We start from the raw sequence: 26,785 nt of genomic DNA, 5'->3' as shown, positions 1-26,785 counted from the left end.
ATTTAGTGGTAAAAACTGGCCGTGGCCCTATAACCTCCAGGGTGTTTCTTATGAAGATGTATATGTTTGAAAATACTAGAAGACAACTTGCTCTTGTATTTTCCAAACATAAAATAACCCATGAACTGCCATAATGAAAGTTACAGTGTAAAGAAGAGAAAGTGAGACATACAAACAGTAAGTCAGTGCTTGGGAACCTGAAAGACAGAAGTCATACGTGTTGTGCTGACACCTCATGAGGGGTTGGAAAGTCTCTGCCTCTGCATTTGCCAGCTGGAGGGCTGATCCCCTGAGGGTGGGCAGAGCCTCTGGTTCTCCTGGAGGGTGTCTGTTCCCTGACTACAGCGAAGCCTTTTGGATTTTACTTTGTAGTGCACTGAGGAGGTCTTCCACAGGAGAGAGATTCAGAGACTTTCACTGAACTGCAGCTTGCTCAGGGGGAACCAACAATCCTAAAGAGCAGCCATGAGGCTTAAAGGTCACTCTGCTAAAAAGGACACCTGGGGACATCCTCATCTTCAATAAAGTGGGACCATGGGAAATCCTTGCCCTTCTTGCTAGATCTAAGGTAAAGATTCATAAGGGCATAATCACCCTTAAATGAGAGCAGGGAACTGGGGTTCTGGGAATTTGCATCTTTTCCCCTATGTTGTGTTAGGAGAAACAAAATGCTGAATAGACTCCAGTTATAAAGTCAGGGAGCCCCAGAGTGTCTCCAGATCAGAGAAGGCACAGGCATAAAACTTACATTGTAAAATTTGCTAATTTTTCTCACACTTTCTCCTATGAAGTCAATAAGATGGTATGTTTCATCAACTCCATTTTAAAAAGTGATTATAAGTAAAAAGTGTTATTCATTTTGGAATAGTAACCCCATAGGATAGGAGCCAAAGGCAGCAGATGGATTTTGGATGGTGTTCAACAGGGCTGGCCAGGGACGAGAATTGGGAACCATGGCATTACTGAAAAGCAAACATTCCTAGTCCTGGCTCCCACTAAGTTTGGAGCTGTGTGAGAGCTAGACACCCTTGCCTCACGTGGAGGCAAGGTAGTATCTTGCCACTGACGAGCAGCAGCTCAAAACTTCTGAGCAGATCTAATTCCTGTAGAGTTTTTGCTGGCAAATAAACTCACTTTTGGAAAAGTTTTGGAAAATAAAGGCTAGCACACCACCCTGGATGGGTTGCTGACCCCTGATGTCCAGTATTATTCTTGCCAGTTCAATTCCTCCTGGGGATGAAACACCGTAACTTATCCAAACCCCTGTGCTCTTTGCAGAGCCAGAGGAGATTTAAATAGCATTTCAGCAAATTCAAAACTGCATGGATTGATTTTGTACCACAGCTGTAATTTCCTTCTCCCTTTTCAAATGACATGACAACATGAAGGTTCAGAAATATTTTCTGTAAGTCAGAATAAATTACACAGTGCTAGCAGAACAGCAGAAAGGCACATTTTTGAGGGCTAAATCATTGCAGCTGGGATGCTGCAGAATGCTGAATCTACTTTTTTTATCCAGAGAGAGAGGAAGAAGAACCAGTCATAGAGCTCCTGTTTGCTTTCACTGTAACTAGCCGTGCTCTTGCCAACTTACTGAAGGTGTTCCAATCTCTCCTCAATACCCACATTCGTCTCTGGCAACAACAGACTCCATCATCAGAAATGTTCATTTAGAAGCAGTGATCAAACAAATTAAGACCAAAAATGAATCTGGCATCCAAATCTTCAATTTCTACCCCAACTTTAAAACGCCAGACATCCCACAGGCTCTTCAGGCTTGAATCAAAGCCTGGTGATGTCAGTTAGAAGTACTTCAGAAGACAGGATGCATCTCAAAATATTTCTAAGGACACGCCTCCTCCACACCTTCACGTGGAATAGATACACTTCAGCCCACAGACAGAGTTCTGCCTGATATAATACTGTCTTGGTGTTTTCAAATGGTGGCTGGTAACTCCAAAAGAGCTGATACAGCCTTAACAGTCAGCACGTTTCCCCACAGGATGAGAGGCAAGAAGGGGGAGAATCACCCTTTCAATAAAAGATCGATTACCTTCTGTTTCTAACAGCCCATGTTCTCCAAGGATAATCCTTGACACATCCTGCTGAACAGAACAGATTTCACCTGACCCAAATCTGGAGCAGCATATATAGTGCAGGGGCTTTTTGGTTGTTGTTGGGTTTTGATATTGGAAAGGGGTTTCTTAAATTAGAGCATCGAAGACTCATTTAGAGGAACATTTTTAACTTTATCTTTCATCAGGACTTGCTTACTGAAAAACTCTTTAGAGCAAGGAAAAACCTCGTAAGAATAGACCTTAACTGCCTCAGGACTTGGTGCAGTGATTTTCCATTAAAAAAGGCATTTCTTCATATGCCTTTGACTTCAAAACTTCTGAAAATTCAGGTCTGTATCAAAATTTGGGGATTAACATTTGTGGGGTACACAAGGAGTGCATACAAAACAAGAAGAAAGGGAGTTTTATTCCAGTGTTTAATTAAATAGAACTCACTTTTCACATGTCACTAAAATAGAAAAACCAAAACTGTCTCCATACTGGAGACAGCCAACTCATGGCAGCTTAGAAGTGACACAGCTATCACACACCATAAACAGTTACTTGCTAAATAAACAAACCAGTAGGCTAAAGTAGTGCAGGCAACAGAACCTGAACCAACATTGCTGACACAACTCCTCCTTTTGCCCACCTACCAAGACTTTCCTCTGGTATCTTATCAGGTTTTTCCCTCAGCTGATCACATTTTCATCCTGATTTATCTTTTCAAGCCAGGTGGTGCTTGCCCAAGACAGCACTTCTCCCACTGTCCACCTGCACCATCCCTAGCTGTGCCCTGTGCTGCACTTACCACAGACCCCCCCACCCCTAAACTGCTTCCTGGCGAGCCAGAGCTGCGCCCCTACGGCGCATGGGGAGAACTGGAGCAGGGCTCCACGGCCCCAGGGCCTTCCCCTCGCTCTCCTTGCACCTGGTCGCTCGAGCAGCGCCTGGGGCAGCAGCCCCAGCCTCCCAGCACCCTCGGAGCTACCCCGCCCAGGTAACACGAGCCTGCCCCAAAGCTACCACAGGGGCAACGTCTGACCTTGCACTGAGCCCAAAGAGCCACAAGAGACCCGCTTCCAGGCGTGCGGAAGGGCTGTGCAAGGGCACCCTCGCGGGGACAGAGGCCGAAGCACCTCCCGCTCTCCCTCCCCAGCACCCCTTCCCGCCCCACTCACCGCCCAGCCCCGCCCTCGCCTCGCCCCGCCCCCGCCCCCGCCCCGCGCCCTCGCGAGACTGCAACTCCCGTCGGCCCGCGCGCGGCCTCCCCCGATTGGCTGTGGGCGGCAGGAAGCGGCTGCGGGGTGCGGGGTGAGGGGCGGCGGCCGGCGGGGCCGCTCTGGGCTGGTGGGGAGACGACGGTGGCGGCGGCGGTGTTGTTTTGGGGCGTCCGGCCCCTTATCTCGGGGGCGGGATAGGGCTGCGCTGTCAGAGCCGAGAACGGCCGCCTGGGGCCTGGCTGGGCCCGGCCCGGGCCGGGGGTGACCCGGGGGTGCGAGCGGGGCCCGGGGGGCGGCGGGCTAGCCGGCCGGCAGGGGCCGGAGTGGGCGAGGGGTGCCCGGGCCTGCGGGCACGCGAGTGTACGTGGCTCCAGTCCCGCTGCGCAGGGCATGTTGCAGCCGCTTGGTGCCGTGCCCCGCAGGCCGTGGGAGCGGGAGCTTGTGGGCTGACTCGTTTATGGGAACAGTGCGCTGGGCCCACGTCCCGGGGTAGCCTGTAGAAGCAGCATGTTTGAGTTGCTTTCTCTGCTTTTCCCCCATCCCCGTGAGGTGTAATAGTTTCCCTCAGGTGATGCCAGGAGTACTTTTAAGTACTCTAGAGATTCGTTTGCTGACAAGGCATTTATATCATACTTATCGAGGGTTGTTTCCTTCTCATTTCTAAAAAACTAACCCCTCCAAGGAGTCCAACATGGAAGAGTTTAAAGAAGCAAGTCCACCTGAAGAATTACTTGGTCACTTAAAGCTTTCTGATCCGAAGTCTTTGGAGACTGGCCCCAAAGATGCACAGAATCCCAAAACTACTGAGAGTGGACGTGCACCATCTTCAGCCAAAGATCCCACAACAGCAGATGAGTGTTTCCATGACTGTCATGACTCCTTTGAGGCAAAAGAGCCTGTGCTGGATGATGAAGGGAATTTACAGAATGATGAGAATAGCTCAAGGAGGCAGACAGAACTGGATGAAGAATATTTACTAGAACTAGAAAAAGATATGCCAGAGGAAGAAAAACAGGTAATCCAATGTTGAATGTAAAAAGATACATTTTCAGTGCCGTGTTTCTGAATGGTCTGTGGCTGTCATGATAATGGGTATTTAAAACTCTCTTAATGTGTCTCGTTTTACTATTCTTAATTTCTCCTTTTAGGTAACAAATATTTTTGTTAGCTTTCCTTGATGATCACATTCCATTGCAGATTTTTGTGTGCCTTCACCACTGTGTAAAGTTACTGTGGCTCAGATTATAAGAAACAAAAATCTCCCTTTTTCTTGTTATTTAGTTGTATGGATTCATTGTTTCCACCTGATTAGCTGCAAGGTGCTTTTCCAAAACTCGGGGCACATTTCATGTCTGAAAGGCTAGTTTATGTAATACGACTAATTGGGATTACATTTGAAAGTATCCCTATAGATTAGACGTGTGGTTTTGTTTACTTTCAGTGTGGTTACATTGGACAAAATGTTTGAGTAACAAACTGGATAATATTGGAGGGAGTAACAAAAAGGTCTTGGGGGAAGTCCAACAGCCTCTGTAACAGTGTTTACTCCCTTGTAAGTCTGTGTGAACCAGGTTTTTTTGATACTCAGTGGTGTCATGTGACAGCAGTTAGTTTTCAGGGTTCTGGCATATTGTTGTCATCAAGTAGTTAGAAAAAAAGATAGAACTTTATTTTTTTCTAATTTTGAGAAAACTTATTAAATCACTTTCAGGATTAGACTCTGTTCATTTAAGTCATACAGTGATTTCTACTGGTAATTATATTCTCATAGCAAATGGTGGAAGGCTTTCTACTGATTTCTGGATCCCCCCAATTTTCTTCAACTTTACTCCCCTATAAGCTACTAAGTAAAGATATTAAACTATGTGTCCCAACGTACAACTCTTGTAATTTTTTGTTGTTGTTGATTTGAACACTCTATTTTTGAAAAGTTATATAGCTCAGCCTCTTAAACAGATCATGTTTCAAAGAACTGATCCAGCCTCTTAAAATCTGATTAAATTATCCAAACGAATACTTACTTGTACTGAAAATTGTGATGAAAAGTTCTATGGTATTCTTTGGCAGTTGGGGGAAAGATGTGAAGGGAAGACTTCAGCAAACTTTATTTGGTAGTCCTATAGGCATGAATTGGATGTTATTTTAATAAAAGAAATAGAGTCCTTACTGAAAGGCTAACTGCTTAATTTGGATCATGGGTAACATTGAGTAACTGATTACAGAGAGGAAGGGAGAGAGCAGAGTAAGGAATGGCAGCTGACAAGAGAAAGTAGGCAGCATCGTGGGAAAGCATTTCTTCATAAGGGAAGATAGTGTATTGCATAGCTGTATAGTTTTTATTCTGGAAACTCCCAAATCAACAGGAGCAGTAGAAAAAATTACTACTGTAGTAGATAAGTACTCTAAAGTGAGGCACTTGATGAAAAAGAAGAGATGAAGGGTCAAATTTAATTTTTTTTAAAAGTACTTAAAATATTATTAATGTTTCAGTGACTTGATAGGGGCTTATTTCTCTTTTACACAGGCAGGCTGATCTTTTCTAATTCAGCTGATTTGGTAAAGCTGGGCCATGCTTTCTTAACTGTTGGCTAGCCGTGTCTGTGTTGTTCAAGTAAATAAATGCTGGCTATACATATCCCAAAAATATTGGAAGAAGGGAGGGACTTGGCAGTAACTTGCCTGTGCCATGGTCTTAATGCCAGCTGCTGTAAATGGAGGATGAGGGGCAGAAACATGCAGAGCTAAGGTGCCAGAGGCAACCAAACATCCTTATTGGTAGTTACAAACCAGTATAGAGAAACTTAATCAAGTTGTGGCTCAAATAGTTCCCTTGCTGGTAGGGTGGGATTTCTGACCAAAATATATCAGTGAAGCCAAAAAGGTAGTTTTTCATCTTTACTACAGATGTCATGTTAAGGTAGATGTTCCTTGAGGTGGAAAGGCAATAATGAGATGAGCAGGGAAGTGGAACACGGAACATAATCTCCTTGAAGTAGGAATGAGACTAAAGGTAACATTTGTTTGCTGCTTCACCTTGTGGAAATCACTTCATCTCTCTCTCTGTGTCTCTCAGTTTTGACATTTGTAAAATGGCATAACAATGCTTACCAGTTGTAATACTTTGAGATCTAATAAGGAATAATGTGGGTGAGGGGGAGTCTCAAGAGGTTATTTGGTGCATCCTTTGTCCCAAAAGGGCCTCTGGAGAGGTCATCTAGTCCAAAGCCCTGCTCAAAGTTACATAGAACAGATCAGCCTGCCCAGAGCCACAAAAAGTCTTGGAGCATGGAGATCGCACAGCCTCTCCGGGCCCCTGTTAGAGTGTTTAGTTACCCTCATGGTGGAAAGTTTTTTCCTCCTGTTTAATTAGAATCTCCTTTGCACCTGTGACTGCTGGCTCTTCTGCATACCTTCAGGAAGAGTCTATCTACGTTTTCTCTGGTAATGAGGTCTCCCCTGAGCCACCTTTCTCTAAGGCTGAACAAACTCTGCTTGCTTAGGACATGGTCTTCAGGGTCCTGAGTGTCTTGGGGGCCCTCTGCTGGACTCCCTCTGGGGAGTCGATGTCTGGTTTGAGTTTTGGGGTTTTTTTGGTACAGAGGGGATGCTGAAACTGGGCACTTTCCAAATGCATTCTCTCAGGTGCTGAACAGAGGGCAATAATAACTTCTCTTAACCTACTTGCTACACAGAAAAAACATTTTCATGGTGCCCTTGTGTCTTTCTCAGCTTAGACAAAACAGTCCCTTTTTTCTACTTGTTTTTATTGCTTGTGCACCAAGGAACATTGTCATCATGAGTCATGATGAGGCTTCTGCAGCAGCCTATAACTTGAAGGCAGCTTGAGAGTTTCATAGATGAAGTGCTAAAAGCTGGGGGAAAATTATGTCGTAGAATTAAACTCTGGAAAGAGCAGCAGGTCTGGAAATTGGGTGTCTTAGTTTTTGCGCTGCTCTTGCTTCTGTTGTAATGTTAGGTAATAATTGAATTTTGTGCATCCATTTGTGCCTTCTGTAAAGTGAGCAAAAGAATCATGAATGTTGACTATTTGCATTCAGCTTTGTGGAACTCCACTAAAAGGTACAATGGAGTACAAAATAATCACTGTTTAAAGCTGGAAAGATTTCCTTAGAGAAAGTATGGAGGCAGCTGCAGTTATCTTTGTGTTGGTTTATTTCCAGTGGTATTGGGTAATTATGCCTTTCAGCTTGGTTTATCATTATACCTCATGGAACAGTGGGATTGTATCTCTTAGTATTGTCGTAAATATTAGATGGGCAATACTTGTATCGTGAGCTTTGTTTATGTTCCATAGAGAGCTTTCTGAGTGGATTATAGAATAGTTGTTAAAATACAGCTATTTTTTTCTCTAACAAAATAATGTTGGCATCTCTTATAAGCAAAGCTTGAGAAATCCAGAAACTAGAGATGAATTAGAGGCTTACAGCAGTTGTTATAACTCTTGAAGTAGCTTATTTGCATGATCTTACCCTGCATCACCTTACGTTCTCTGTGTAGTAAAACCATGGGCATGGGTCACTTCTGAATTGCTACTGCAACTTTCCTCTAAGTATTTGGAACTGATGGCTACAAACTTTATTTTAATTTTTAAAGTTAAATGTTCTATATACTTTGATTAGGAAAAGAATCTATTATGTGATGCAGCTTTAAGAGAAAAAAAAATAGTCTGAAAACAGCTGCTGTACATCCATTTATTCAGAGTTTTCCAAACACTTTAAACCTCCTTCCAGTTACTCAGAAGGTCATTTTTAAGAAGGGCAACATGATGATTTTTTTTTGCTGCTGGAGAAAATGAGGCAGAAATATTCAGAACATGTTTATTTGGCTGCGTAGGTTGTGCCCAGACACCCAGCAGCAAGTGCTGTGTTTGCTACTTCGGCAGTCCTTGATCAGTTATTCTCAGCCCCCTGCTGCCTCCTTCATTGTGCTGGCACACCTCTGTGTGTGAATGTGCAGTGAACCAATTAGGGGGAAGATTTCAGATGAAAAATAATGCTGTATTTTTAGATCAAGGGCAGTGCTGGTAAAAGTAGACATCAAATGGCAGCCTTGTGATGACGTACAGGGGTAGATGGATTTTCTTCAATTAGACTACTTGCCTAAATAAGAAAAACTTCCCATGAACTGTGATTGTGGCACCAACTGTAAACTCTGTACTCAAGTCATAAGGAGAGACGGATGTTAGCCCTGCTCAAATAAAATTTATGGAGCTACACCTTAATAGTTCTGGGGTTTTCTTTTAAACTAAGCCCATTGTTATGTTTTAGCAGCTTTTTTTTTTGAGTGATGTTCTCCAATAACTAGGCTGTAGAAAAGAGAATCTCTGATTTATTCTGGAAATGCAGAGACAGACTCTAGACCTTGCTCTGTGTATTTACGCGTATCCTATGTGCCAGCTTTCATGGTAGCAGGTCTGAGCAGGCATTCTCACCCCCACAGAAGCTGCTGCAGAGATCAAAGTGAAGAAGCAAGTGGTTGTGTATTTTGTCTCGGGTATATTTCGAGAGCCCCATACAGTGAGACTTCTGATTTTAAGCAACAGGAATTACTTCCAGTACTGATACCGTAAGAAGTTATCTCTGCACAATGAAGTAAAATAAGAACTTGGCAGTATATTAAGACACAAACCTGCAAGAAGTATTCTTAAAACAGCTGTAGCATATAGCCTGGACTTGCATCTCTGAGCTTTTCAAGAATTACGCAGCCTGAAACAAAATTGACTTTATAAGATTTTTGTTGTTTCAAAAGCATGCTGATTGCTGCCTCAGCAGAGGCACTAAGCAGTAAATTGCTTTTGATGCATTACAAACAGATTTTTCTGGTTAGTTGTCACTGACAGTGATGGCTTTGACGTTGGTCTAGTCTGCAGAATTAATCAGAAGACACCCAACAGCTGTTACACGGTAATTGTTTCAGTCTGACCCAGTCCTCTTCTGGAGGGACACCCATTAATTACGAGTTTATCCAGCAGCAAGATTCTGAATCCCTCATGCTCTTCCATCATGACAGATGTTGTCTTGTTCTATGGGCCTTGTCTGGCAAGGACTTAAGCACCTGGCCTAGTAAGCCCTTATTTTGGATATAGAACATGCCCTTCTAGCTGCTCTAAGGACCCAGAATAAATATTTAATATTCCTCAAAAGCATTTCCCTTCTTTGGGCTGTTGCATGTGCATTAGAACTAAAGCTGGCTGTGATCATGCTCAACTTCTATTTTAACAATAGGAAATGTGTCGGCAAGACAGGGACCACAGCTCTGGTAGAGGAGATTCTTGATTAGTGTTTTGTTAGCAACTCTGTAAGAATTAAGTGAAACTGATCATTGAGAAATAGTATTTTTGAGTCATACGTGAGATTTTTTCATTTCTGGGCTAAACAGTACAGCTTCTTTTTTTCTTAATTTTTAAATTTTTTGTTCCCTGTTTTCTCCAGAAGTTCTAGGATGTGTTAGAAAACATTGTCTTAATGAAGATATTTCCTTTAAGCTGCTCCCCCACCCCCACCCCTCCTTCCCCATGCTTCAGGTTGATCCCATTGTTCTTTCATAAATTACAGTTTCTGTATAGAATTTGCTTTTCCAGGGGCTGTAGAACACATCTGGGATTTTTCTGAGATGGCTTCTCAGGTGTGATCATTAATTTTAGCATTTGGTGTTTTCCTGGTTCCGTCTGTCTGATACAGTATAGTAACCTTACTAAAGTTGCTGCTCTTCCTATAGTATTTACAGGATAAAAGCTAAGGTACAAATTGGAAGGTAGGGTACAACAAAGCAAGTAATATTTTGGAGCAGTCCTCAGGTGTTGATCACTTGCAGATGGTCTTGAACTTTTTCGAAAAAGAATTATGTGCTTGGACAAAAAAACCCCAGATTATTAGTACATGAGACAATCCAACTGACTGCACAGCAGTACAACTTCTTACTGACAAATACCAATAAGGAATATATCTTTTGTTAATAGTTCTCATCAGTGTTCAAAATTACTTTGTATGGCAATAAAACTTGCAAGACAGTAGAGTTTTGAAGGTGGTACAGTGCAATCTTGTGAAATATAATAAGCGGTGATCCCCTTAGTCAAATGACCTACTTTAATAGCCTGAATCCTGTGTACTGTACAGCACCAATACTGAATACGCTATTGTTTTGGTCAACTTGGAGAACAAGATGGATTGCTAGACTAAAACTGCCTTGTCCAATGGCTTGCAAAATAGAACAAAACATCCTGTTTTATTTTCTGAGTTAATCAAAGCTTGGAGAAGGATGTTTGAAAAGTATTTTGTATCTGCTAGAGTAATTAATTCCAAGTGCTGGTGAGAACAACCTGGATAAAATCTGGAGTTATAATCTCCCTGTGTGATTTGTAGGTCTTTGAGTTACATTTTTAAACTTAAAGTCTTTTGCTGGATGGCAATTCAATAGAGTGAAAAAGTATACCTTCATCTATCTTTCAGTGCTGCTTTCTGATTTTACTCTTTACTCATTTTTGCATTTCTCTGGAAGATGCTGATGCTGTCAAATTGAGACCTTTTCGATTTACTGTGGTGATGGATTAAGTGGACAACTCCTCTTCCCTGCCTGAGGCTCTGGCCTCTGGAACAGGAGCGGCTGAATGGCATGTATTGTCACTCAGGAATAGTCACAGTTAGTCTGGCACGGTAACTGACACTGTCAAGAATGGATGTGACCTATTGTCTCTGGGAGTGCTGCTCACAATTTCAGGAGTAGGTGGTGATTTGGCAGTAGGAAGACTAATGGGTTTTTGCCACCCAGTTACAGTGAGCAGAGATTGGCCAGAGTCTGGCAATGCTTACTTATTACTCTGCCTTTTGAGGGTAGAGGGCAGATTTGGCACAGTTTTCAAGTGACAACTCTAGCGAGATTTGGAAAAAGATTTTTTTGAGTGACTACAGCCTTAAATTGAAATTCAAATTATTGAATGCATGACACAGCAATAGCTTCACAAAACTGCAGGGGGAAGCAGATGACTACTAATGGGTGACTTAGAAATAGAATTGGTATCTGAAGCTGAAAAATTATATTCCTTATCTGTTAAAATTCCCAGTGATTGTGCACCCTTTGAAGCCCAGTAATTTTAAATTGACTCCTATCTGGTGAACTTACAAAAGGGTACATGATATGCAGATGTGCATTGTCACACTATAAATAGTCTTATGGAGAAGAGAGTATGCATTTGCTGCTCATGACAAAACTGGAGCCAAGAACAGTTCCCTAGCAAAGTTAAATCAATTGATCAAATCAAATGCATAGAAACAGCCAGAGGAAGCATAGTTGGAAGCAGTACAAGCTGAGGGTGTTTGCCCTTCAGCTCTCACCAGCTATATTTAAGGATTTCACTTCCAGTGCTTTTATTATATCGGTTACTTCCAAAACAAACAGAAAAAATGCGTAGGTTGCTTTCTTCTCTAACACTAGAATAATGCTTTAATGCATTTATTTTAAACCCTGAGTTTTTTGGCAGAGTAGCTGAAGTCCAGAGACTGCTTGATGGCCTCTCTTTTGGATCGTTGTACTTCATTGTCAGAAGGCCAAGCTGTCTTTTTTCATTACTTCAGATGATCACCTCTTGCTTGCCAGGCAGGTTTATGTTAAGATCCTAACGTCTTCAGAATATGGACAATTGTAAATCAGTATCAAAATTTGTAAAAACTTCTAATTGGATCCTTTAAGAATCATATTACAAGTTAAAATGTAGTTATTTCTTCTGGACTTTAAAAAATAATTTTTTTACTTTGTATATCAAAAACTAATGCCTGCCACTCAGAATTTGTCATCTTTGTGCTAAGGCTTGGTTTTTGCATATTTTATTATGATTTTGCTGACTTTGAATAACAGAAAATCACAATGGAGTGTAAGTTGGAAGTTGTGCATGATTCCAGTGTTATATATGAGCAGTCTCAGGGAACATAGTGGGTCAAGATATCTTTTCCTTAGGTAGAGCATTCTAGGAGTTCAGTCTGACCTACTTCCCTCACTGAGGAAAGGGTAGCCTGCCCTGCAGCTACTTAAATCTTTTGCTGAAAAACAAGTGGGTTGGGACACTGAAATGACATTGTGCGAAATTTGTCCCAAGGACAAGTCACTTGCAATTGTTTCATTCTGGGCTGATATGATCACAGTAAACTGATGATCAGTCAATTTGCAATTATACATAGAAGCGGGAAATGCAGCGTACTGAGTGAAGAGGTTAGGTCTTCCAACAGCGCTTTAGTTATTGGTTGTTTGTGGCTTTTTTTACCCTGAATTTTAATAGAAGATGGATTCTGACAGCATCCATCGGAGCAGTCATTTCAGGTTAAATGTAAATTCAACCAAAATAGTTGACTTTCCACTGCTTTTGTGTTAGGATTTTCTGTTAAAGAAATGTGTATATGGAGGAAAAAAACTATTTGTTTATTTCACAAATATGTAGTGTGCTTTAAAGGGCAGTACATCTAGGATGTGATGTGCTAATACATGTGGTTTTACATTTTGTGGGAAAGCCAGAGGAATTTGCTTTTAGGGATAGTCTGCTACTATGTATCGCTTGTGGGCTGTACTTCAGATGCCAATCCGGAATGATGCATGAGGTACCCCTCACACTTACCTTTTTGAAAAATACTGCAAAAACTTGTACAGTTTGGAACTTCAAGGACAGTCTGAAACCCATAATACAGGGATACGTTGAAAATGTTGGTCAAGCTATAACAGAAATCCTGGTTTTGAACCAGGACTGCATTGCTGCTTTCCAGGAAGCTGCAAAAACCATGTACAGTGTTCCTAGTGATATTGCCGGCTTCTGAAACATGCTTAAACAGCACCTTTTCTGGTCAAGTAGTCAGCAGTGACCACAAGACTGCCGCTGACAGTTGTGTGTCTGTAACAGTTGTGTGACTAATAGTCCTCTATCCTTCAAGTTCGTGCAGTTTGATTCTCAGGCAAGAGGACATACCAAGGAACAAGCTTTTGGAGGAGGAGAGTTGTATGAATCATAAGCTTCACAGCGTGAGAGTCCTGACACTCTTCAGTTGCTCAGAACTTTCATCTGCCTGTGTTTCCCCAGTGACCATGGCTGTACAACCACCTTGGTCTTTCTTCTGTGCTGTTGAGGCTGTAGGTCACAATCCTCTTGGCTACCTGAGAAGGAATCCCACGACTGAAGAATTGGATTTTTTTGTTCCTCTTGCTTTATATTAAAAAAAAAAAGTTTTTTCTCCTGAAGCCTTCTTGCTGCAAATCACTTTTTCTAACAGTATTTAATACTTAACTGGAGTAAACATGTACTATTGTACTATTTTGTAATAATTTTAGTAAAATGAAACAAAATAATGATAATACAGGTAAAGCTTTTCATTCAGTATTCCTCAAGTTTAGGGTTACTGCATAAGGAGTACTGTGAGCATGCTGCAGTTCTCATTTTATATGAAATAAAATTCTTTCATTATTGTAAAGTTGTAACTCTTCCCTTATGCAACAGTGAATCAGTTAATGGTGGTTAAAGGCCAGTTCTAAATAGGTCATGAGCAATGAAGTCAGTAGGGCTAGTGTTTCAAGGATTTCTTATCTTGAGTGAGGGTTGTCTATGTAGGTCTTTCATGTTTTCCAGTAGGATCATCATCTCCAAACCTGCTCTGTGCTGAAACCTGGCTGCTTTGTTCACTGATATGAAAATCACTTCTGTTGTGCTATCTTCCACTCTATATGCGTTCAAGATGTTTTGGAAATCTCTTTGGAGGGCCAACTGCGCATGTGGCAGTGACCTCGCTGGAGCTATTCTGTGCAGCACTTCAAAAGTTTGGGTCCAGCCTTCAAATGCAGTTACGTACTCCCTGTGCTGAACAGCAGAATGCTGCATATATACAAGGAATTTGTGCTTTTAATGCAGCTTGTACCTTAAGTGCTCAGATACGTTTGTACGCTCGTGTTTAGAAAGCTCTAACCTTGTGTACCTTGGTGTAGGTGAGGTTGTGGAAGGACTTGTGTAGGTTTCAGTTCATGCTGCAGGAAATCCAATTTCTAAATAGTGGTGCATGTTTTGTCTGACCAATATGTTGGGTTTTTTTTTAATGTGAGGAGCAATGAATATTAGAAAATATATTTAACAGGTGATAAGAAAAAATTTAGTGATCTAGGCATGTATGGAAAGGGTCAGATTATATTTTACTGTGTGACAACTGAATGCCATTCCCCTGAGCTTAGTTATCAGAGCATTGTGATCTACTAAGATGGTGACAACGATCGGGTAAATTACTTTCCAAAACCAATAAAAGCGAGAGGAGAGAACCTCTGATTTGGTATTGTTTGTCAGATACTTGGCATAGCTGTGAGATGGTGCAGCGCTCCACAAAGAGTACTATATTTAGCTGTTTCCAAGGAGATGTTCTGTGCGATATTGATAATTGCATTAATCCTTGATTTACACAGTCTGCAGGAAAGGAAACTGTTCCTTCTCCTAGTGTTGGCTTCTTAATTGCTCAATGATCTGTAATTTATAGATACCTTGATTTAAGTCCTTGTGTTTGCATGTGTGTTGGGGGCAAAATCCATGGTCAAATGATCATTCTTCTACCATAGAAATGATTTATGAACATGAGCATTGCTTCTTGATGTTACTGTCTTACTTAGAATGCTTTGTTTTTACTTGTGTGAGGTATGCCTGCATGTGAAGGCTTCCACAGTAACTAGGTTGAAGAGATGGCTTGATGACATCCTGTGTTTTCTGTGTCAAGGGCTAAGAGCATTCATGTCAACTTCACTTGTGCCAAGAGTACTGTTAAGATATTCATGGTTGAAAACACAACTCTGCTCAGAATGTGTGATTTTCACTGTATAACTGAACAATCTTCCTGTGTCTGGATCTGATGGTTTAGTCACTCTCTGCATAAGAAATCTTTCAGGGCAGTATTATCCATGGACCTGTTTCCAGGGCTCAATATGCTTCGTACATCTCTGAAAGTAACTCTGGATTTCTGAGATAGATTTATTTTAAGCAAAACTTTTGAGGCTTTACATCTAAAATATATTCTGTGTCGCTGACCTGCACTGATGAAATTAAACTGAGTTGGAAAGGATAAGCAAAAAGCCAGGTAAAAAGTTAACATATTACTTTAAACCATGTAATTCACTGTGAATGCTCTTTCTGCATACTATTGTCCATGAACTGAAGCTTGTTTAACTGCATTGTTGTTATACTCTGGTGGTTCATGGACACAAAGTATATCATGTCACGATGACTACAAGCAAGTGATCTTGGTATTAGTTAAAATTCTTTAGGTTATATTTTATTCTGATTTCCATTCATACTTTATTTGGAACTGCAGCTGACCTACTTGTTCATTTGAATTAAATACTTTGAGACACTGTCTTTTCTTTTGTAGAAAAGAAGAAAGGAGAGCACAACACTGAAGGAGAAAGGAAATGAGCAGTTCAAGAAAGGAGGTGGGTTGGTAATCTTTTAACACCATATGGATCTTCCAGGATCTTAAATTAACACTTAGACATCATGATGATGTTGCAGATAACCCACAGGAAGAGCTCACACCTATCATTGTCGGATTTATCATTTATATCATTTTTCATCCAGCTCTAGAGAGCAACGGAGATAGCAGACCTCCTTAAGAGTTAAGTTTAAATCACAAAGACTTGGATTACTAAAGCAGGATTCTCATGAAAGCTAAGTGTTTAAATCCAAGAACGTGATACAGAATTGACTGCCTTCCAAGTGCCAGGGTTTCTTTTGCTAATAAAAAAAGGCTTCCACGTGGCTCTGAGTTTTGCTAATGCGTGCACTTAAAATTGATGCAGGACTCAGTGGGTCAGTAGCTCTCTCATACCTTTGTACAGTTGCATGTTTGTTTCTATCCACTGACTCTATCTGTTATAGAATATATTTGTGTGTGTATGTGTATATATACAGACATCTATATATACATATACACATGTATATGTACATCTATATGCACTTACATGTACATATCTATACATATGTGTATATGTGTATCAAGAGATGTAAAGACATGTATGTGTGTATATAGAGAGATGTACATGTACACATACACATATGTGTTAAAAAAAACCCAAACAACTAGATGTATGTAGATTTCTAGCTTATGCCAGAACTGGACACATTCTGAGCATAGTTAATACATAACAGCAGGGTTGAGGTCAGTAATAAAAAACTGTTCTAATGCTTTTAATTAAAAAACACGAAGGGGGAAGTGATTTTGACACCCACCTTTCATTTAATGTTCTGGTGGCTAGAGGATTCACAAAGAAACCAGGATATGCAGATTCATACTTTCTTCAGTCAGCAGGGACACAAACAAGTAACTTCCCCTTTCCAGGAGTGTACCATGATAACCAGACAGTGGCCTTCCTGTTGGAGGTCTCTTATTGTGTGTTAAGAGAGCAAGATTCCTGGGGAATGATTTACCAATTCAGGCAAGCACCAGAGCAGGCAGAAGTGAACTGCTGGGATCGTGAAAGCAGCAAACCTGTAATGTCAGCTGAATCATCTTGTGAGGTCTCATCCATAGCTGCTTCTTGACAAATTCTTTGGCAGACCTTTTCAATGTGCCTGTGCTTTGAGCACCTGGATGGTCACCAGCTAATGTGCACAGAAAGAATTGCTCTCTTTTGAGGATGATGCACTTGTCAGCTGGCAGGGAGTGCTTTGTTCAGAGTCAGTATAGAGTCAAGAGTGAAAAGGCCCTACCTTTATTAGAAAATGAATAACTTGATAATCCCATGTGATTTACTACTGCTCCTTGCTTTAGACCAGACTTGATGATGGATGACCTTCAGGTGATAATGGGTTTGTGGTGACTGACCTTTAAGTCAGTCATTGAAAATGATGCAGCAAATAAAATACCTCCATAGCTGCTTTGAACAGGTATCAGTGCAGTGATATGTTTCAGCACATGCTTCCTTTCAGATCAGGATACTCTTGATCTAAAGAGATTGTACCTCTAAGGCTAGTACTCAGGTACAATTTCAGGGATGAGAATTACATGCACATCATGCATTAAGCGCAGGACTGTATTTCTGCTTTTACAAGGGTGTTGATTTTAAAACAATTTTGATTGGTCTATGTGCTACTCAGTAATGTACTTTGAGTGCAGCTACTGATTCTGGTTTAATTTTGCATCATATATTGAGAAATGTTTCCAAAGAAATCTTAGCCGTGTGGTTCACTGACTGTACTGGCATTTGAAATAAATACTATGTTTTGGTTTTTCTGCTCTTGCATCTGCAGACTATGGAGAGGCAGAAGACTCTTACACGAAGGCTCTGCAGATTTGTCCGGCTTGCTTCCAAAAAGATAGGGCTGTTTTATTTTCAAATAGAGCTGCTGCAAAAATGAAACAGGTGAATATTCTTTTTATTTTATGAAACACCATGTATTGATTACATGACAAATGCAATAACTAAGTCATTAGGGTTGCATAAAGGAGGGCAAAGGAATAAAGCTGTTTGCACGTTTTGCAGCTTGCCCAGTCTGTCATGCTCCCAGTAGAAATGCTGGTACACTTAGTTTTATTGAGGATGAATACAAACCTGCAAGTTGCAGTTGGAACAGCTGTTCAAAGTGGCTCTGCTGCATTATGTTTAAAACACTAATTTTTCTTTCATTCTAATGAAATTTAAAGTTCATGAGGAACAGATGTCTCTAAGCATGTTTAGTGAATGCAGACCATATATTGGGTTGTATAGAATTGGAGCTAGGTAGTGGTTTTTTTCCTAAAAGCCTGGATTGTCATATACTTATCATTTAATTGGCTCAAATGCTTTGAGGCATAAGCAGGACTTCCTGACCATGGCTTTATTCATTAATTCAGTTAGTCTACTTCCTTTGCAGTTGCTGTATGGTGGGACAGACCTATATAGTAGGGCATGGTCTGGATAGAATGGCTACAGCTTTCTTCATATATTTTCTATTCCTTGACCAGGGGCAGATGCCCAGATGTTACCAGAATCAGCAATACACTTAGGTAGCAGGGAAGGCATAGAACACAATCTGTCTGAACATAAACCTTCACTTCTTTAGAAAGAGGAGATACTAAGAATTCAGGGGAAGTTACTTTCTATTTTGCCTTTGTTTTTAAGATTAAATTATTAAAGAAAAATAGCACAGTAATTCATATCCTCAGTTTACCTTCCTGAAAAGCAGACTTTCTTGCAGTTTTCCTCTAGTGTTGAGACAGATGCAGCTCTGCCATATTTAGGCATAAATAAATAAATTCTTACTCAGCATAAACTATTCTTTTTTTGGCTAGAATTATCTAACTTGCTGTTGGGCTACTGAATTGTTTGAGCAGACAAGGAAAAAAATGGAATAAAACCTGTAATAACAGATGCTGGAAGCTTTCAAGTATGAAAGCTGTAAACTGAAAAATCTCCTCATAATACAGATGTTAACTAGTCATAGCATTGGGAAACTAATCCAGTAGTCCCCAAAGGAGCCCAAGATGAAAGAAGAACTATGCACTAACTAGTGTATCTTACCAGTATAGGTCAGTGGAACTGACAGACCAATATATTACTCTGAAAATAGATTCATATTATTAATAAATTCCCCATTAAGTTTGTTATTCCATACCTGCTGCACCCATTTGCACTACAGTAAAAGCTTGTGAGGCATTCCTCTGAGACAGCTACTGTTTTATGGAGGAGAAAATAGTTCCTTGGGTGTAGAAAGATTACTCCTACTTTGATCAACAGTACAAGCACATAACAGCCTGATTGATTGATTTATTTGGCCCTTTTGGTTTCAATGAAAATAGGATTTCTCTCTCAGGCCTCTTGGGTTTTTTTTTCTTGTTTTATTGTAAGCAGATCACCTGGCTCTCATCTTCTAACTATGGTTGTCTGGGTGCGCTTAAAATCGTGTCCCTACCACTTCTGGAACTCTTATGCATTGTCCCTTGTAAAGAAAGCTGCATTAGGACTAATAGCAGTATCTGCTTTCCAAATGTCTTAGCTTGTACAGACAATAATTTATTTGGGATACTTGGGAACTATCTATTCCAACTCCTTAATTATTTGACAAAGGTAGAAAAGCTGTAGCTCAGTTAAGCCAAGACCTGCAGATGTGACTCAGCCTTTTGAGCGTAGCTTGCTGTTCAGTGCAGACTGATTAGTGGGGCAGCCATGCAATTTGAACACTGGCAGCCTTCACAGGGAGGAAGCTAATCACTGGTAAAGAGCTTTACATCAGAAGCAATGGTGTGAAAAGCCTTGATTGCATGAACATCCCAGTTCCTTGGAATGCCAGACAAAACTTTTTGCTTGCAAGTGTAAATAATCTGTTTCCCAAGAAATATGACTTAAATATAACAAAACTGTTTTCTGTTCTAGGACAAGATGGAAGCTGCCCTAAGTGACTGCAGCAAAGGTATGGCTTTTTTCCCTGTGTGCTGCTCTTGTGCCTGATCTTTAAACGTAAATTACACCAGTTAATGCCTTACTACAGAACTGTAAATTTGGGCATAAGGGTCTTTAAAGAATTTGTAGAAAAGCTGTGGTGGAAGACATCTGAAACTAGAATTATTTATATTATTTGTATTATTTATTTTGTAAAATGTCTATCAAACTTTTCCTGTCTGTAATAATTTACTTTCTGTTCTCTTACGGCATTAAGGCTGCTGTTTGTACTTGTTTAATAGGAAAGTCTTTTTATTATGGAAGCTGTTTCCTTAAACCTACTACTTTAAACCCACTTCCACCTGCCATTCCCCCCCAAATCTTGGTTTAATCCTAGATTCCAAAGAACCATGAGGCCTTATAGAATTAAAAGCATTATCAAGTCCCTTTTATGCCAGGCTTTTGCTTTGTCACAAGGGCTTATGTTCTCCTGTTCTTGTCTGGCATAGTTTTTTCTCTGCAACTTCTGGTGAAATCATTTCAGCTGTGCATTGCTTTATTGCTTCCACCCACTCACCCATGCTCGAATATTTGTTAAACTCCCCATGACAGCTGGGGAAAAAAGTCTAAATTACCAGTCAGAAAACTAATCCAATGGCTGCATGCCAGTGCTGCTTGTACAGTAAATAGGAGTTTGTACTTGCTAGAAGTATTCTGGAAGGTAAGAAATTCTTGCTGGTCTCTGTCACTTTAGGGGTTTGTTTTGTTGTGGTGGTGCATTTTGAAAAACACTTCTGCTAATTTTGTCGTGGCTGAAAGGGAATCAGTCTGCTTTGCAGCAGTGAGACTTAAACCTACCATCGCTTGATGCTCCCCAGGGACTTGGCTTACAAACTGCAATGCAACACTTGGAGCACAGCAGAGCAATTCACACTAACCTGCAACGTGCTGACTGTAGCATTGTCTTTGTCCTTGTAGATGAAATACACTAGAATATTTAGGTAGATAATCCTAGATTTAATTGTCCCGAGAACCATTTTAATGGGTTAGTAATTATAAAATGGGTAGTCTTTTATACTCCCTCTTTCTGTGATGAAAAATGTATGAAGAAATACTTGAGAAATTACTATGTGCAGGTTGCTGTTAAGTTTAGCATTCAGTCCTAACTGCATCGTAAACGTGGTCATGGTTGCCAAGGGAATGAGGAAAGGAAAAAAAGCTTAAATTTTGTCAGTATGTCAGTATGTCCCTTTGCTAACTTGTAGGGCTAATATAACCGTTTGTGGATTCCCAATCCAATTTTGACTGCTTGATATTAAATTCAGAAGAACAACAGTAGTTCCCTGGGAGTTTGGCTCAACTTGAACCGAGATAAGCAGGGAAATGCTTATTTTCCCTGCTATGTGTATCTTTAGGTATATTTAACTTTAGCTGTAATCTAATAATATACACTTATTAAATATACAAAAGCTCAAAAATGCCTTACAGGTCCTTAAAATTTCTGAGGTGTCACTTAGAATCTCTGCATATATAGCATAGCAAAATTAAATGTTTGTGCATTATTAATCAGTTGTATCTGTGATAGTGACATTAAAGGAGTATCATCATTTGCATTAGATTTTCACAGGCAGATATATGCCTTCCTGAATTATGACTTGGCTTTTAAACTGACTCTGCTTGATTCTAAGCTACGTTATAAAGATAACTATTAAGAATTTAATATACACTTAAGTCATTTGAGGGGTGTAGAAATGTTTCAAGTAAAATACTGTGTTTTGTTTTTGTTTTGTAGCAGTGGAATTAGATCCTAACTATATTAGAGCTTTGCTGAGGAGAGCAGAACTATATGAGAAAACAGAAAAGCTAGATGAAGCTCTGGAAGATTATAAGGCAGTCCTAGAAAAAGACCCCTCAGTTCATCAAGCCAGAGAAGCCTGCATGGTAAGCCCTTTCAGTATCCTTTGGCCTAAATTTAAACCAAGCTCTTGTCTTTCCTATTCTAAATATTCAATGCTCTTTATGCAGACAGCTTCATATGTAGTGGTGATAACTTTTTGCTTCTTAGTCTGAAAGTGTAGTGGTCTTCTCATCTGGTTTTATGTAAGGAAGATTACATGCACTGCCACAACTTCTATGACAAGTCTCAGGTCCATAAAGCATAGTTGTCTTGGTAAAGCTGTTAACGTGTAATTACATGTTTAGCTGTTGAATAGCGTGTGCACACACACACACATACACTTTGTTCTAGTTTTCTGATAGAGGCTGTTAATTTTATTTATGCATGTCCTAGAAAAGGTTGCCTGAACCACTGCTGCATTTTAGGAGCCACCATTTCAATAAGGATCTTCAATTTGGAGATTGAAATGCAAGCACCCTATACTACAGTTCTTGCTAGCTGTTTAATTAGTGGGAGTCTAGTTTTCGTTCAGTAGAATTATTTTTCTAATTGGTAAACTTGCAGACAAATTCCTTTATGGCATAATTATAAAATAATTACTTTTTTGGTGACTTCCTTATATCACTTTGAGAATGGCAGAGACAGGAATCTATCAGTCTTTATCTTATGTTTGTAGCTACTTTGAAATGCTGATACTTTTGTTTCTTGATTTAGCTGTTTTCTGTTCTTGTTCTTTGCTATGCCTTGTGTGTGTATTGGCCACTTTTATTTTACGAAGTTATTTTACGAATCGTGACTGAAGTCTGCTATTAATCTTCAAAAACTTAGCCTTTCACTTGAAGAAAAAGGCACCTTGTAGCGTAACAGCACTTTCCTGATTCAGTCAGTTACTTCATTTTTGGCGGGGGGGAAAAAAAAGGAATTCTGCAGCTTAGTACTCTGTTCCACTGTCCACTTTCAATCAAATTACAAATACTTCAGGATTAAACAATTAATGCAGAATCTTTGCCATATCTCTGTAAGCATAAGGAAATGCTTTAAAAGTTTCCTTGGCCTTTAGGATGTGTCAGCTTGGATGAAAAAAGCTAAGCCCCTACCACTTCCTGAAACCCCGATCTAACTTGTAAGTAATCCTTACTCAATGGGGATTTAGTCACTGCCACAGCCTGCTGATTTGAGGTTTTAAGTCACTCTTTGTGTAAAATTCCAGCAGGAAGTGATTTTTCTAGTGATATTTAGTATGTTAATGCTCAGCGTGGAAAATAGCTGTGGGTTTGACAAGTTCAGAGGGTCTTTTCACAAGGGTAACAAGAAGGGAAATTTATTTTGTGCAGAAAGCTCCTCTTACAGGCTGCTTGCTGCTCTTCTTTTTGAAAAGAGGTTATGAAGGCTGTGTTGAAAGGACAAATGTGGTAGAAAGGTAGCCAGACAGCCTGTGGTTTTGAAGTAACATGCGCTAATCAAAGGTAGCCACTACAAAAAGTACAGTGGTGGTCGCTTTGATAAAAAGTTGGAGCTTCAGGTCATCGTAGTGAATTGTTTGCAAGCACCAGAGAGCCTGGAAAGAGCTGACCATCTTCTGCAGGGAAAACAACAGCTGAACTATTCTTTGCTTCCCTTTTGAGGTAAATGGGTACAGTTTTAAAATGTAATTCTTCGTTGGGCACCCAAATCCATATGCCAGTACTTGACTTTATTTATATCTGGTTAAATTTTCAAAGGCGTTGTTTTAGTTCAGCTTCTCATCAGTGAACCTGCAACGTATTCTGCTCCATAAAGGAAAAAAAATAATTTGCTTCACCTGCAAAATTATCTCTAAAACCACTTTGGGTATGTTGATGCAGAAATATTTTTTGAAAGGCTTAGGTTTAACGGTTTAAACTCTCCATTTGGGAAGATAAATCATTAGTAGTGATTTCCCTGCCCCCCCACCCCCCTTTCCGTACTATGGTGTTGTAAGTGACAGATTAGAAACTGCTTTTATAGCATATTAGACAAGAAGCCTTGCCTGAAATTACTTCCTTTGGGACTGGATCAGTTGCACTGATGGCAGAAAAATATTCCGCCTGTGTAACTCCTGTAAGGGTATGATTTCACAAAGCAGCAACACTGATCTACTCACTGCCTGCTGCTTACAAAGCTGTCCAGTTGCTTTCCTTGTGCTAGCACTGGTACTAGCTCGTGCCTGACCCTAGGGGATGGCTGGCTCTATATATGAGTCTGGCAGTTGACTAACTCTGCTAAAGGCAAAACCAGCAACGAGCAAGCAAAAAAAAAAAAAAAGCCAGCAACCAAAAAGCCCCAAAGTAAATACTTCTATATTGCCTTGGCTTTTTGCAGTCAGACAAGTCCTACTGCAAATGCTAGTGAGAAGGAAAGAAAACATGGTCAAGGCAGTGCAGGACTCAGGGCCATCCCTTTCAGCAACACCCACTGACAAGGTCAGTTTACTGTGGAATGACCCCCTGATGCTTGTTGCATGCGTCTGGTGGAGAGCAGAAGAGCACTTTATCACCTAGCTCTTGGCAATGGCTTAATAAATTACAAGCTTGTCAAACATCATTACTGCATGGGTAGTGAATGTGATGGGTCCATCACAGTCTAGAAAAGACCATTTGTGTTGGCCTTGTTTATAGGCTACTAGCTGAGACTAGGGCTTATTTGATCCAGGAATTCAGCCAAGGAGTCTGCTGACATCTCTAAAGGAAACGATGGCGTTTAGTTTCTGTAGCTTGTAGTCTTTTAGCATTAGATTATGTCCACAGTGAGGCCTACTGTAATCTAGCGAGTTACTTGGTAAAATACGGTATAAGGAGTACATTTTCAGCAGCTCATCATACAAAGTACAACTGCAAAGATCAGACAGATTTTTATGAACTACCAGTCAGGACTCCACAGAGTAATACTTGGGAACACTGTCAGTAGTTGGTACAGAATCTAAGGAGTTTAAAATACATATATTTTGGCTGATCGAAACCCCCTGAAAGTATAGATACTGTCCTTTACACCTCTTGCAAAACCACAGTGAGTGGTTCTTTCAGTGAGTATGCCTCGAATAGCCTCACAAAAGAGCCCTTGCTTAGTAACCAGTGGATATTTGGACTAGAAGAGAACCACAAACAGTGCTGCTGTTCTTCCTGGCCATCTTTCAGGCGTGTTTTAGAACGATCAGTAATTTATTCTTAATTTTTGTACCTAGGAAGTACAGAGGTTGACTGTTTCATATACCTTCTGCTCCTTGACCTCATTTTACTAGGCAGAGGGTTTAGGCTCACATGTGGTTCAGAACACTTTGTACAAAATGCCCCCAATTTATCCTGTAGTGGGATTTAGGACATTCTGCTCCGAGTGGTCCTGTTCTTTGTCAAGTTTCAGGGTAGAAGCAATCTTTTGAGACTGAAGCCGAAAACTCTCCTCCTGTAAAACTTTCATTGTTTCCTTAATTTTTCACTTTTTAAAATATTCATAGTAAACCTCTACATTTCATAATTTAAAAAAACCCAGTTCCAACTGTAATGGTGACTCCACATATGTGGCTAACGTATCTAGTATGTAGAAGACTAAGAAGCTTTGCTTTATTGTAAGGTGAAGTCCATTGTTCTTTGCAGAAATACGCAGCATTTTTTCCCACTCAGTGGTAATGAAAATGATACATCAAGAAAACCTGCAAATTAGCTTCATTCACTGATAGAGCAAATCTTTCTCCTTCCTGTATGTAGAAAATATTTCACATGCTGCTTTAGGGAATGTCATGATCTTGTTAAATGACAGCTTAAGAATATTAAATACACAGTAGTTCTTTGCTTTGACTCCTGATTTGGTAGCTGCTCTAAAATTTCAGCACTGTTTATATTTTAGGAGGACAGTGCTAGAGCTTTTTAAATCCTAGTAGATTAGTAAAGAACACTTTAGTTACTTTTGACATATTCAGTGCCAAATTAAACCGTTTGAAATTGTTTTGTGGTCAAATAATGCCTATTGATGCTTTCCTAGAAAGTGTTTAATTATATGGTATCAATCTTTAGGTTTTGTTTTTAGTGGGTGTGTTTATGTGAATTTTAGCTCCAATGCACTTTTTGAGGGATTGGCAGGCCAGATAAACTTATTTACCAAAAGAAAGTGTACTTTGAGGTAAGTATCACAGACACCAGATAAATAGCTGCCCTTACAGACACCTTTCTGTAGATAACTAACCCTGCAAACACATTTCTGGAATGAGAAATGCCGAGTCTTTGGAACAGTGGTATTCAGACAGACAAAACATGGACTATGTATTTCAGATCAAGGATTTGTGTCTTCATTTCCTGCTAAAGCCTGATGTCCAGTGTGAGACATGCTATATATGCCCAACTCATCCAACACTCAGCAAATCTCGCAGCCACAATGCAAACGGAATTTAGAGCCTGGGGATATCCACACATGTTTTCATGCAGGCAGCTTAGGTCCAGATCTGCACCCAACTTAATAAGCCCCTCTGGGTCAGCAGGAGTCAGATGAGGTCTGACTAGGCTAATTACATCTGGCTCACTGGTGGTGACGCAGGGCCTGGACTGGTTTCAAGCTTAGCCATCCATATATATCTGCACTGTATTCCTTAGTACTAGTTTTTCTTCTTTTTTTTTTTTTCTGTGGTATACCACCTCTCTATCCACCCATCACTATCAGACATGAACTGTATTTGCCTGTGTTCACCAGCATATCCTGCATTTAAGAGGAGAGGAATAGTCAGGCAGCCTTGTCGATGGGCTTTTTCTTGAGGTGAACATCTTATTTCACTGTAGCGATGATATCAGGATGACAAACCCCTCGATGATGACAAACCTCTCCATGATGACTGGAGCTGCAAATGACAGGAAGGAACAAGATTAGGAAATTAATTCTTTAACTGTGTTGAGAAGCCAATTACCACAAGGGAAGTGTATCGGGTGAATTCCACACCTGTTGCCATAGTCTGCAACTGTAATTAATTTACTGATAGCACCATTACAGCAGATCTGTCTTACTTGCTATGACCTCCACAAGAGGAGACACCATAGTTATGCATATAATTGCATGCAGAACTGCTGGAATTTTACAGTAATAAGCATAGTATAAAAGCTTGAAAGAGTACTTCTGAAAAATATGTATAAAAAGTGACTAATTAACAATATATTTTGTTTTAATATTGTATTTAACTTATGTATACAAAATGCAAAATTTAAATAATGTAATGGTAAATCTAGTTGTTAACT

At 40.2% G+C, this 26,785-nt stretch overlaps 1 protein-coding gene and 1 long non-coding RNA gene across 4 annotated transcripts in view; one reads left to right on the top strand and one right to left on the bottom strand.

Annotated features, from left to right (window-relative positions):
* LOC135314737 (uncharacterized) overlaps window positions 1-3,173 on the bottom strand; it is a 34,376-nt gene extending 31,203 nt beyond the window's left edge. Inside the window, exon 1 of the long non-coding RNA XR_010374215.1 lies at window positions 3,103-3,173. This is a non-coding gene — a long non-coding RNA (uncharacterized LOC135314737). The remainder of the gene's footprint in view (window positions 1-3,102) is intronic.
* A 121-nt stretch (window positions 3,174-3,294) lies between these two features.
* TTC1 (tetratricopeptide repeat domain 1) overlaps window positions 3,295-26,785 on the top strand; it is a 32,063-nt gene continuing 8,572 nt past the window's right edge. The window contains exons 1-6 of one of the 3 annotated variants that reach the window (XM_064458991.1): window positions 3,295-3,364; window positions 3,963-4,295; window positions 15,673-15,733; window positions 17,550-17,662; window positions 19,652-19,688; window positions 21,450-21,598. In XM_064458991.1, coding sequence (XP_064315061.1) covers window positions 3,972-4,295; window positions 15,673-15,733; window positions 17,550-17,662; window positions 19,652-19,688; window positions 21,450-21,598 — 684 coding nt within the window. In that variant the 5' untranslated portion in view covers window positions 3,295-3,364; window positions 3,963-3,971. The other 2 variants (XM_064458989.1, XM_064458990.1) reach the window with 2 other exon arrangements.

This window comes from Phalacrocorax carbo, chromosome 8 (genome assembly GCF_963921805.1).
Source record: "Phalacrocorax carbo chromosome 8, bPhaCar2.1, whole genome shotgun sequence".
Lineage (NCBI taxonomy): Eukaryota > Metazoa > Chordata > Aves > Suliformes > Phalacrocoracidae > Phalacrocorax > Phalacrocorax carbo.
The sequence above is the reverse complement of the archived record's forward strand: the minus strand, read 5'-3'. Positions and strand labels throughout refer to the sequence as shown.